This window comes from Cololabis saira, chromosome 6 (genome assembly GCF_033807715.1).
Source record: "Cololabis saira isolate AMF1-May2022 chromosome 6, fColSai1.1, whole genome shotgun sequence".
NCBI lineage: Eukaryota > Metazoa > Chordata > Actinopteri > Beloniformes > Belonidae > Cololabis > Cololabis saira.
In genome coordinates, this window is record NC_084592.1 from 26,771,202 (window position 1) to 26,785,005 (window position 13,804).

The following is a 13,804-nucleotide window of genomic DNA, read 5'->3' on the forward strand; positions in this document are numbered from 1 at the left end:
ATTGGCTGCATAACTGGGAGCTCTCCCAGTATGATGGACGTTAGGAGCAGTATAAATCACAACGGGTATGTGCTTCTTTTTATTTTCCCTGAGGGGAGGGAGAACATTGTCAATAACCTAAACTCATTCTGCTTCACTTCCACACAAGGAAAAAATTAGTAGCATGTTTATTTAATTTTTGCAGAAACACTAAATTGTTTGCAAATTGTGTGCCTGTGAGTTGGATAAAGAAAATTAATCAAGTACTGGGCGAATGAGCACAAACCAAAGTGAAAAGGCGCTTCTTTGTTTTTTAAGTAGCTGTGTACAAACAAACAAGGACTCCTGCCTATCTATGTGAGTCTGTCTAATTATATAGCTAGTAAAATAATTCACCAGCCCTCCTAAAAACCTTTTTACCTCAAGGAGACCAAAGGAAATAAATAGCAAAGCTACGAATGTGTTAAACTTTCATTTGGCAAAGACAAACAGCTGTGGCGTACCTCGCCACAACACTTCTTTTTCATTGCGTTTGCTATTTAGGTTCAGAGAAACATTAACAGGGACAACAGAAAACAAGGTCAGCAATGCTGCAGGACTAATCCAGGGTCAAACCTTTTTTTCTTTCAGGTAGTAGCCGATGGCGAAGTTCCTGTCTCCTGACTCACGCTCTGACTGGAATCTGTCACACAAAGAGGAAAACACTCCCCATTACATAGAGGAAGAAAAATGTTTACACGGGCTGTCTGTGCACGTGCATGCCCCTCCGTGCTGAATTGTGAAACCCCACCCATCATGTGTGCACCACAACCAGAGCACTCATGCAGCCATGTGATGGTACTGCAATATGAGCTCCTGGCACTCCCAGAACATGTCAACAGCATGTATTGCTGTTATAAATCATGCAAAAACTCCTCCATCACTCCTCAGCCTTTATAAAGTACAATTCTGGGCAATTAGGTTGAAAATGTTGTGTAACTATTTGTTAGTTCATTATTGAGGGAGGATTTGTTGACTCCTTTCCCTCTTCTTTTTATCCTGTTATCTAACAGGAAATGTATCATGCAGTGTCAAGTGTTACAGCTCTGTTTGATGGAAATGTGTGGATTTGTTGTTATAAAAAGACAGCAAACACATTTATTATGATCCAAACTGGCACATGGGTTAATTAAGATTACATTATCCCCTTTAGACCTTTCTAACGTCAAGTGTTACAGTGAAACATGCAAACTTTGTATTGAGCCGAGTATCATTTTATTGTACTACAGACACGTGCTCCACTGGCAAGTTAGAGGAGGAAGTGACATCAGAGGGACTTACGTAGCGTTGCTGAAGCCCACATACTCATTTCCTGCCATATTTTTCAGAAAAGTCATAACCTGCGGAGAAAGAAGCAACAGAGTCGAGCGTGACTAAATGACGACCAATGAATCCTGTTTTGGTGCAACATTTTTGAAACAGTCCTAAGTCTATTGGGTGATTGACCATTGTTAATAATTTATTTTTCATAATGTTGGGATGTCAGCCACATTTGTGATTGTTGCTACTGTTTGCAGTTTCCTCCAGATTTTTCCTGCCCTACAGGAAATTGTGGGATTCCATCTGCTGTCACGTTAAAAAAATGACTTAAGCCCACACATGTCCTAGTTTTTTGTTTTGCTCTATCAGATCGTGCAATCCTGCCGGGGGCAGATTTTTTCAAGAGCTCTGAGATATACTCACATAGTCAAACTTCTCTGCGTTGCTTGCACCTTGCTGTGGAGAGAACAAAACAATGAGCAGTTACAAGAATTATTTCGGCGGGGGACAAAACACAAATCATCATTAAAAGCATAACTAAAGTGAACCATGTAACTGCTGATAAATTAGGGCTACGGAATGAAGAGATGAGAATAGATTTTATTACAAAAAGTAAAAATCACATGAGCTTTGCTGAGAGTTATACTAGTAGATACAAAATATTAATACGATTGGCTGGCAAATAGGTTACAAAGAGAGAAGTCTTTCTGGAGTTAAAAGGAGATTTAGTAGACATGTGCATCAATTGATTAGCTAGCCAAAGAAAAACACATTTCGCTAAGGTGTTGGGATTTAAAACCCAAATGGCACTGACTGCATGCCACGTGCACAGTGTAGCTTGCATTATGGGTTACAAAAATGCATGTGTGGCCGCCTATGTATATGAGGATGTGCATCTACTGTAGGTCAACAGATGTAATCTGTTCAAAGCCAGTCATCTGAAAGAGAGGGAAAAGAGGAGGGAAGACATTGGGGTGGCCCTGTCTGTAGTTCAGTGGATATGTCTAGTCCCAAGACACAGCAAAAGTATAAATACACACATGCACATTTCAAGTTATGCATTCCAAATGTTGAAGTATTTCAATTCTTAATGGGTTGTTAACTGAACATTTCTTAATTCATAACAGTCCATTTTAGGTTGATGGCTAAATGGCACAGAAGAAAAGAACTGAAGTGACACTGATGGAGTTATTAAAAAGTCACTAATGGGGTTTCTACAGAGCTAACTGGAGAAGAAAAAAAGAGAGGGGGAAGGAGGGGGATGAGGGGATTGGGAGAAAGCGAGGAGATAGATATGGAAAAGGAAGAAAAAATTACCAACGTCATTTGACCTGCAGCAGCAGTCATTATTTCCCACAGTTCCTAAGTCTGGAAAATATGCAACATACAAAAACAACAACATGTAGCCTTCAAGCACCAAGTAACAACAGCATACTGCCAGGGCAACCATCCCATACTTTCCCCACCGAGGTTAAAACCAAGCAGTGCGATCTAACCGAGGGCTTTTCATTGTGTTAAAAACAAACAAACAAAAACAAAACAACAACACACACATTAAAGACAATGGTGACAATGGTTAGCTGCTACGAACACAAAAATACCTGATCTTCTCCATACTAGTGACTTGTGGAATCATTGAATGCTCTGTCTTAGGCTTAGTAGGTAGTTAAACAGGTTTATGATGTGATAGATGTGTAGCTTGCAGATATATCTCATGTCAGTGCATCAGAGTGCTGGATAACTTGTTTGGCTTTACTACTGCACAAGTATCGTTTGTGCAGTATGTAGCTCCTGAATGTGAGAAGACTTTGCATTAGGTAAAATATAAGAGATGTTTAACTGTGTTAACTTTTCTTTTTGCTCCTTTTTTCCTTTCTCCATCAAGTCCTAACACAACTGACCAGCTGTTTGACAATTTTCGTGGTGCTTTTGCTTAACGCTACTTGGCACAAACTTCCCAAATCAGCTGTTTTGGTGATGAGCAAAAAGCATGCAGCAGCTTTATCAAAAGAGTTACGATCTTCCTGCTGCAGCTGAACACACAGCTGATAAGACCTGAGACAATGAACCATAACAATTCTAGTGATGGCTTTGAAACAAAAACATTCAGCTAAAAGACACTAAACCACTACAGTTGGATGAGGAAAGTGGTAGAAGTGACTTTTTTCAGTACTTTTTTTTTTAAACCCCAAAATGTGGTGTGACCACAGAGAGGGAAAGATGTCTGTTTCTGTAAAAAGATGTGTGTATTATGATTTGTAACTTAACTGTGGAGCTTAAAAACAAACAAAAAACAGGCCTGTCACATTTCTGATTTTTCTACAATTTTAAAACGATTAATTATCTTTTAAACCAGCAGCTCAAAGAGTGAGATGTATCTATGTTACAGCTGAACCTGTTAATCGAATACACCTGACCCTAGGTTATGAGAACTTTGCGAGATTGCTGACTCTCTCTTATAAGACCTTATAAGTTCATGGTCTAAATCACAGTGCCTTCCGATAGGAATTTCACCAATCAGAGGACACGAGCACTCAAGTAAGTGGCTCCCCTTGACACTATCAGTCTTTGTTGGTCTGAAATAATTAACGCCTTTTTGAGGTTATTCTGGATACACAGTTACTCTACAGATACTAAAGATTGAAATATGATGGCTGAACATTTACATATGGCATTTAAAAAAACAAAAACAAATGTGATTTCAATGGACACAGACTTCATGCAAGAATTAAGCTACGCTACTGAACTCTGTTGCCCTTTAAGTCAAAGCAATAGAAAAAAAAACTACTGTACCTATTAGACACCAAACAGACCACGTGCTTCAGCATCTGTCTTCATAAATGGAATACAAATTCTTTTGGCACCATCTTAAGTCAGCTTGTAAGCTCTTAATATATATATATATATATATATATATATATATATATATATATATATATATATATATATATATATATACTCTGGTTATAGAGGTCAGTGCTTTAGTGTTAAAATGGATAATAAGTCTTATACTTCAGTTTAACGCTGGATCTGCTTGCCTGAACAAAAGTCACGTTCAGAGAAAGATCCCAGCATCATTCCATATAGGTGACTTCTAAAGCAGTTAATAGAAGATATTTAGATATAATAAATTCACAATGCAATAAAACCCAAAACAGTCACATTTAATGATATTAAAAAGCAAAAGAAAACTTAATGTTGTCTAACTCTTGTACAACTTGGCAGTTAGCGTGAGAGAGCTTTTCTGAGGGTGTGTTTGTGTGATAGAAAGAGAGTGCATGTCCATTACTGCTGGTAGTAACCCATCAGATAGAGCTGGAAGAGTGTAAAAATAATTCCCTAATTGATCATGAACAGGTCTCAGGTGCTCACAGCTCATCCGATGCTTAAAGCCGTATAAAGTTGGCACATGAGCTGCATTCGACTTCTCCCTCGTTATGGTGGAAACTGAGAGCCGGAGCTGTTCTTATTTGTTGCATTAACAGCGCGAAATTGGTATGACATTATCAAGGAGAAATTCAGTATGGTCAGTGTCACACTTAGCTGTCTGGCGTAATTGGACTTGTTCATTAAAAGAACGTTGCTAGGTTGTGCACCTAGCTTTCTGTACATCTTATTATCAGCTTGTGTAATATCAGCGTGTGTGCCGAGGAGGCTAAGTGTCCTGTGAGTTGCATTAGCTTTTTTAATCTTAATCGCAACAAGACACATGGCAAGGTACTCTGGCTGTGACCTGGAAATCCTTCAGGCTGCGTCAAGAGTCGTGAATATATGGAGACATTACAATGTCCATTGTCTATTGATTAATACTGCAGAAATCAAAGATTCTGAACATGGTGTAAATTAAAAAGATTGTTAAATCATCCTAATCCATTACCCTAAGGCTTCTTGTGTTAATTCTATTTTGTGCAAACAATAATAATAATTAAAAAAAAATGATGATGCCTTTATATATGTTAGCCTTCATTTTATTTACTCGATAAAGCAGCTCAGCTCAGTGACATCCACATCACAAGAATTTTGTAGCTGATTCTAGCTAAAGTTTAGAGGAAGTCCCACACCCACACACACACCTACACCCACACCCACACTGGATGTTAAAAGACATAAAAAAAGGGGAGAAAAAGGTGCAAATTCTTTTACCTTTATCAGTGAAGTACAAACAATAGCTCCAGCATTCACCATGGGGTTATGGGGCTTATCTGCCAAACAGGAAGAGGTCAGTTAGCGTGTAACAAAGATCAAAGTGTCAGGCTGAGAGATTTGCATCTTCACAGATCAAACAATGAAAATCCATATCAACTCAATACATATATATTATATACATATATAAAATACATGATACTTGGGGTGTAACTTTGCGCTAGAAAGCTGTAAAGTAGGTTATTAAGTATTTTTGTTCATGTAGCTAAACATTTAGTAACATCTTTGGTTTGGTAAACTAAGAAAGTCTGTCTATGTATGCTGTATAAACTAAACTAAAAATGTCCCTACGGTCAAAACTAAATGATCCTAGAACATGCTACAACACGATGCACGTTAAACTAATGTTTGTGTACAAATGAACGAGTCTTTCCAGGAAGGCAGGCCTGAGTATTGTGTTGACAGTGTGTCCAAAGGCAGGCAGTTGGAAGGAGAGTTGAATGACGAATACACAATATGACTTCAAACAAGAGGTAGAAGCTGCCTTTCACTTTCCTTAAGGTCTTTCCTGGAGTGAGATTACTTCCCGTTTCCTTTAGTTGTTTCTCAGTAAGCTGTATAATGACAGAGAACGCCTTCCTTCCTTAGCTCACTAGAGTTTAAATTCAGCACTTATATAACTTACATTTCCTCACTAGTGTGTGATCCTCTTATACAAGACTATAACTGTCCTGGCACAAGGCAGGCCAAATTACCCCTCAAGATTGGATGATAAGATTTCTGCGATTCAAGCTCCAGCCTAGGGATTTCCTCCGGCAAACAAGACACCACTTTAATTGGGATAACCGTTACAGAGTCGACCTGGAAACAGTTTCACCCGGCTTGTAGAGTCCTGCTCAGATGAGGCTCAGTTACTTACTTACAGCTTAGTCACAACCCTTTCACTTTCACGCCTTCAGCTATAACTGGACAGTCAATCAAGACTGACGAGTAACTATCTGAGAAAGTAAAGACAGACTGTTTCACAAAGCGTCGATGTGGTCACGGAGGAATGCGGCGGTAGCATTCTGAGAAGAATGCTGAAAATCCAGTGAGAGAAGACAGCCAGACTATCTACAGCTTTTCTATGATTCACATCTAAACTCTAGTAAGTGCTTTGTTCAAATAGCAAATACCTTATCCTACAGCTAAATTACTGGTACTTAATTATTAAGTTTACTTTCTTTTTTTTTTTTTTTAAAGGACAAACTGTACTTTCCAAACAGAGTTGCTAGACTCGTGTTTACACAACAGAAGTTGTTCCCCATAAAACTCACATTTGGCCAACACATCCCTACTTTGAGGGAAAATTGTGTTGATGACTTACGGGACATTCAGAAGAGAATAAAACAAAAAGGATAAAACAAAAGCGACATTGATGGCTCACCATCTTCATCCAGGAAGAGCTTATTAAAGCGAAGACCGCTCGGCTCTTTCCCAATGAAACTATGCACATACTCTGTGCTGTGGTCATGCACCGCAACGGCATACTTCAGAGGCTTCACACACGACTGCAGGCAGAAGGGGACCTTTGTGTCTCCCACCGTGTGCCTGAAACAGGATAAATAAATATTATCTACAGATACAAAGTAACCGCAATCTGAATGATTACAATGGACAACAAACAAATAAGCACTTATTAATAACATTATCTGTGCTAAACCAGAAGATAATGTGACAGCATTTAGTGACAGCAATAAAACAAGAGACGTAGAGGATTATAGGTTAATAACAAAACTGTGTTATCTTTATAACCTCTTTTCCACTAACACCCTTGAATGGAATTGAACAAAACGGTCTCTGACAGGACCGGTTGGTCCAAACAGCTGCAGAGGTCATTACACAACTTTAGATCGTTATCTCTCTGCAATAGTTTGATCCTTTTCTGGGAAATAGGGGCGTTTATAAATGAAACCCAACCTTGTATGTGAGAAAACACCATGGACTAAATTAAATCATTAATATTTCTCGGTGACATAGACTGAATGCTGTAAGGTTAACAAAGACTGGTTTAATTTCACTACACCTACTTTGACTTGTCCATACAATAATATTTAGGAGTTAAGCACAGAATTATCAACGATCATTGATTTTCATTTGACATCCAAGATTACATGCATTTTACACTAAAAACTGACTGTTAGCGTTCCACACTGAAAAAACTGAGAGTCATGTGGTTATTGTTTAACCAGCATTAGACGGACCACGGTGGCTTCACACAGAAAGGCTCACAGCAGAAAGTATTAAAGCAAAGTAAGAAATATAAATCAGACATTAAAAGTACAATTAAACTGTATACAGCTCTTAAGCTTGGCTTTTTACTTGGTCTCACCTCTGTCCGTCAACTGTGCACAGAGAGACTGCCCACAGGTCAGGGCTGAATTTGGCAAGCTGAGGAATGTAGTCAGCAACCTGAAAGAGAGGTAAACCAGGTGAGAGTGTCAGCGCAGGAGTGGTTCACGTTACACCGCCGATGTCTACCAGGGCTCAGGCTTCAGCAGAAAGCTGCTCACAACTGACAGAGAATAAAAGGACTGAGGGTCAAATTCTCATCTGCAGAGGAGGAAGGAACAATGAACCCATAGACGGTCTAATCAATAAGACAAATTCAATCAGTCGTTTACTTAATTATCACCATTAAAGGGAGTCCTTTCCAGCATTTTCCTACTCAGACCAAAGGTGGACTTATCTTAAAGAAAACACATCTAATCTTCCCATTTTTCCATTCTGTCCAGTCTAGATAGCAATTAAACCTCCTCACATATAATGGAAACACAAAATCACATTTCTGCTCTTTAAAATTTGCATGAGGAAACACAGGGTTCTGGGTTGACTATCACGGTGTAACACTGCAAGGAATGTTTGCTTGGTTGATAACGAGGATTTCTGAGTACAACCCCATGATCCCTGAATGGACCATGGTTCGTGCCTTTCCAGTTATCCAAGAGAAATTAACTAAACTAAATGATAAAAGTTGGTATTGTAATGGAGTTTGTCTTTGCTGAACAGATTGTTTAAGTTGCGTAGACACTGGGGCTGAACAATTTAAAAAAGTTATACAATGGCCATATTTATTATTGACTATGTAAAGCTTTAAACAAATGACTAGCTCCAGTTCTGGAACTAGTTCCATGTGGTTTTTTTGTTACACATTCATTGCACTGTTCTCGGTGGTTCTATTACACATGTTGTTTACTAGTGAATATACAACCTTGGGTTTAATGTCAGGAATAAAAGATCAATTGATTTTGCAACCACAAACCTTTCTCACCTCTTGAGGGCGTACAGGTGCCACCAGATGCTTTAAGAGAAAAGATATTTGACTGTATGAAGGCAATGGAATCTGACAACCATTCATGTAAAATCTCTTCATCATTTTGCTGCTTCTTAAAACCCCCTTCACATTTGGTCAGCCATTAAATAAGAGATGACTCAGACAGAATCAGATAAGAATCCTACACCGATGTGTGAAAATAGCAATCGGCTCTCTGCTGCTGCTGAGAACACCACAATGATACATTTGACATCTTCAAGAGTAATTGTTCCTCATCAGAAAGCAAAAGGACCGAATAGTGATAATGAATCTGTTTGCAGTGAATAATAAGTGTGATGCGAAGAGAGAAAAAAAACCATGGGTCTAAGGGCACACCTGTCCTCCAGAGAGTTTTTTGGCATTCTCATAAAGCTCGTCAATATGGGAGGTGAAGGACTTGAAGTCGGGGATGACGAACTTCTTGCGGAAGGCCTGAGTGAGCAGGACAATGTTGCTCTGGACACACCTGATGAATAAACCACAAATAGCATGCTCAAATACTGTGACTGCATGCAGTTGAAGGAAAAGTTTGTCAACCAAATTAGCAACTCTGAAGTCTGACAAACTTCTATGGAAGTTAACAGGGGCGTTTGATGAAGAAGCATCACTCTAAAATAGTGATGAGCTGCCTGTTTGATCAATGATGTCATCATTGCATCATTCCAGGGCTTCAGATGCTGATGCTCATGTCTGAGGCCATAAATGTAAATAAAATGCAAATTTTAAAACAGGAACATAGAACAGGGCGATTACATGACTGACTCAAGTACCAGTGTTAGCTGCATACACTAACTACAAAATGCTCTTGCAGTGGGAATTACTAGCATTTCCACTGGTCCAAGTGCATATGCTTTCATCAAAATGCCATTTGACAAACACATTTTTGCATCCATTTAATATGCAATTTAAACATGAAAGTTTAGATTTGCTTATTAAACATGTGGTTATAGCAATGGATGCTTTGTTGAGGCTGGACTGAGTACGGGCTATTTGAAAATGTGATAAAGCTCACCACTATGGAACGTTTATGTGATGGAGATAGAGCATCAAAACAAGACACGACAAGTCTTACTTCTTGAATAGATGCCTGTCGAGCGTCACACCATCTGAAGTCTTCTTTAAAGTCTCCTTGAGGGTGTCCATGCACTCCTTCAGCCGGGGATCTCCGGTGCGAAGCCCAGTAGCTTTAAGTGCCTAAATTAACAAGGTTAAACCAACAATAAATATAACTTTATAAAAGGAAAAAAAGATTTAGGGAGATTGAAAACTCGTAATTGAAAATATGCCTTGGCAACCACACGAGTAGGTGTCTGACAAGATAAACTTCAGAGCACCTGTTATGACAAACTTCCCTGCTGAACTGAAACTGAATGACTTACTGTAAGAAATTTATGAGCAGGAATCTTCTCTTGACCCTCTGCGACTGTATAGAAAAGCAAGTCCTCCAAACTGGGCAAAATTCCTGCATTTCTTCTCCTGGGTTAAAAGCAACAGTGAATCTGTTAGACTTTTACATGCCAGTAATGTAAAAATAGCCATAGAAATACATTATGATATAAAAAAAAACTTAAAAGGTGAAACATTATTCCAAAGTACCTATCATTCATTTGGATTTGAAGTTTAAGTTCAGCCAATTTGCAGGCTGATATGAAGCAGAACTCCTCTGTTGAACTTTACACAACAAAGCCAGTGTAAACACTAAGCTTGTCAGGAGCTGTGGATACAGTCTTACCACATTAGTCCAGGGATCCACTTACATATACCAGAAATGCGTAATCCAAACATAGGCATTAGACACAGAAGTGTGCATCTCTGTGGTTACGAGTGATCAGAATGATACCTCATAATGCAAAGAGACAGATTAAAATACATTGTTTCCAATCGCAAATGTTACCTGATGGAAGGGACCAAGAAGTGTCATAGCAGAAAATGAAAAGACAATGGCAGTCATGGCTGACCGCTGTCAGAAATGTACCATGGTAACAGTTAAACAAGATTTGATCCTGACGAGAGTTAAAAATCTGCAATACAATTAGAAGATGTATAAATTGAACAAAACTATATTAAAACTTTTTTTTTCAACAGCTTGTTCTGTTAGGCAACGTTGGCTTGCGGCATAGTTCTTTGGGTTTTTGTACTAATTAAGTTTTAGGATGTTAAAGAAGCACCAGGATGCAAGATAGGTAAAATTAGCAGGAAACATTTCTGTGACTGTTGATGTGTAGATGAGCTTAAACGAAATGAAATTCAGCAGGAAAGACAGTCAATCCCATTTTGAACAATGGCCGTTAGTTAGGCATTGTTTATATTCTGAAATGCTCCAGGTAAGAAAGAGGTAAACCCAACAATGCTTTAAAATATACATACACCTTTCAAGTTTACTTTTGCTTTCTTTGCACACAACGGACTACAATAGATACTGAAATACCATAAATTGATTTTTGTACTGAAGTGAGAATCATTTTTTATTCATTTAGAGCCAATATTTGCTTTGAAATGTTAATGTATCAAGTAGGGACAAGAGATATATGCTACGTATACTTTTGATGATTGCAAGAAAAGACTGTAACTGTGAATTGGAAGAAGATACCCTCACCAACAAGAACTCAGTGGAAGATGAGACTGAAACAGATATATGTTATGGAGCACATGACAGCGAAGCTGCAGATAAGAATGGACTTGTTCCTGCAAAGATGGAAACTAGTGAAGGAATATTTAAACATGTAATCATTTAAGTGCTAACTTAAACTGACTGAAAAGCCCTCTGTCAAGGATTGTTCAAAAATGTTTTGATAACAATTGTAATTGTCATTTTAATAAAGTTAAAAAAAGAAAGAAATGTTAATGTATTTAAAACTGAACTGTGAAATTCTGTGAAGCTGCCAGAGACTGCCAAAGCAAATACAGTAACATTTAAAGGTCCGTGAAAAACAAAGTTACACAGCATTCAAAGGCAGTTTTCAGGTTACCAGTTACACATTGTATTAAGTGTATACACCTGCAAAATGCCATGGAGCCGGAGGCATACACATCTCTTCTCACCTAGAATAGCACCACTGGTGATATTTATTGAACATTCACCATTAGCATAGGTATAAAGATAAAAACTGTTTGGCATTGATTAGTGTTCATTGCTCTATGAAACAGCTTGTGAGAGGAGATGCAGTTTTAGCTGCATTTGTAACCATAAAACCTTTGGCTGAAAGAGTAGTAATAGGATGAGTATGAGCAATGCAGAGAATACAAGACACTAATTAATGTGGCATCAGAATAGACAACAGTTGACACCAGATTAAATGCATTTTGGTATCTGCATCTCTAATGTTTTTATTGCATACTGTAAAACAATACTATAGTAACAGATGCCATCTGCCGCAGGTTTAATGGCATTGTCTGGAGCAGGCTTAGACCAGACCTAAATTCCAGAGATTCTCTCGTCTTTAGTCCTGTCCAGCCCACTCTGGCTATTGGATTAATAAAGTCAACATCGTGGCTTGTTCACACGCTGGTCATGACACAGCAGCAAGACCTGGAATGGAGCAAACTCTGCTCATTACAGAAGTGCATTAAAAATGGTGGCTTCGGCACCAAGTGCTATTTCACAGCCTTGTAGTTAAATCGGTTCAATTCAATAAAAGAAAGAAGCTCTAAACAGGATGCAGAGGATTTCCGTGCACAGATTTAATACCTCTTATTCAGTTCAGAGAGGTCACGGCCACATCAGCATTTCACCATCCAGGGTTCAGTCTTCACCTCCTTCTACTCCTCCCCCTTTTGGCACATCTTCTCCTTCCCACTTAGTAAACACTTCACATAGAGCCAAGGTTACCACATCTGAATGTGTTCAAACAAACAGGGATCCACTGAATGTTAGACATGCTGAATGAGGAGTTATTGGCCTGGCATCTGTCACTACAAACCCTTTTTCAAACAGTGAGATCAAGCAGAACCAATGTGCCACAAGGCAACTGGAAAAGTAATCTGGAAGTGTATCAATGTATGGTATGCGGATAAATAACACTGAATCTGGAGATGTTCCAGAGAATAATGAACTGAATAAAATGTGCAACAACAGGATCAGAGAAAATTTAGAAACGATCTTATACACAAGAACCTCTGCAACCATTTAGATTTATTGTTACTTATTATTAAATTATTAATGACTCTGAAAAGGTCACCACCCACAAATGTCATTTCTATTACTTTCTATTATGTGAACTTATTCTAAACATACAAGGGTGACATGGCAGCAATCTGTGCAGCCACTGAAGAAGGTATGAAAGCAAATTACAGTATAAATGAAGCACAAATTCTGAGTCTGCACATGAGGAAAAATATATTTGTTGAGTTTTTCTTAGCCTTTAAAAAACATTGTTCAATGTATTACTTTCTGCCATGGAAAACTTTGATTTTGCCTCAAACAACAACCTCACAAATATAAAGTCTTGAAAATTTGGAAATTGCTATTCTGAATCTTGATAGTACCTATCTAAGGCTCAAGGTATATTTCATTTTTGTATGTTTACAAGTTACTATATATGCAGCATGATTCATATAGTGGCTTGTGTCAGTACTTTGTGTTTATTTGTTGTTTAAAAGTTTAAAAATACAATGAGGAGCAGGTAGGGGCTGCACAAATATTGCTGAATACTAAATAATTCTGTTAAAAGCCATCACTGCACATCGGATATTTACCTTGACAAAACAAACGGGAGCAATGTCAGCTCTTACTCAAACCCTTCTACTGCTCTAACGGTGGCAGAGTGAACACATTCACGTCACAAAATCCTGAGCTTTGTGTTTGATTTGCTCACGTGTAACCCGCCAGGACGAACTGAAGTAAATGAACATCGGGGCCTGTAAACAGACTGAGTTTGAATAGCCCCTCGAACATGTTGCTTTCTCCATTTGTACATTTGAAAATTCTCATAACCAGATGGCTCAATCCATTTGCCCCCTGAATGACTGCTCATTGATGTACACAGAACACTTTCAGAGTTTCCTGGATACAAGGTGAATGACAGGATTTGA

The 13,804-nt window shown here is 38.4% G+C and overlaps 1 protein-coding gene across 4 annotated transcripts in view; it reads right to left on the minus strand.

Moving 5' to 3' along the window:
- The window catches only part of glsb (glutaminase b), a 30,962-nt gene that overhangs the window by 13,658 nt on the left and 3,500 nt on the right, over positions 1-13,804 (minus strand). For 2 of the 4 annotated variants that reach the window (XM_061723843.1, XM_061723846.1), the window contains exons 2-11: positions 10,153-10,249; positions 9,846-9,967; positions 9,110-9,239; positions 8,723-8,761; positions 7,793-7,872; positions 6,848-7,011; positions 5,422-5,480; positions 1,702-1,734; positions 1,300-1,358; positions 595-661 (exon numbers count right to left, since the gene is read on the minus strand). In XM_061723843.1, coding sequence (XP_061579827.1) covers positions 595-661; positions 1,300-1,358; positions 1,702-1,734; positions 5,422-5,480; positions 6,848-7,011; positions 7,793-7,872; positions 8,723-8,761; positions 9,110-9,239; positions 9,846-9,967; positions 10,153-10,249 — 850 coding nt within the window. The remainder of the gene's footprint in view (positions 1-594; positions 662-1,299; positions 1,359-1,701; positions 1,735-5,421; positions 5,481-6,847; positions 7,012-7,792; positions 7,873-8,722; positions 8,762-9,109; positions 9,240-9,845; positions 9,968-10,152; positions 10,250-13,804) is intronic. The other 2 variants (XM_061723844.1, XM_061723845.1) reach the window with 2 other exon arrangements.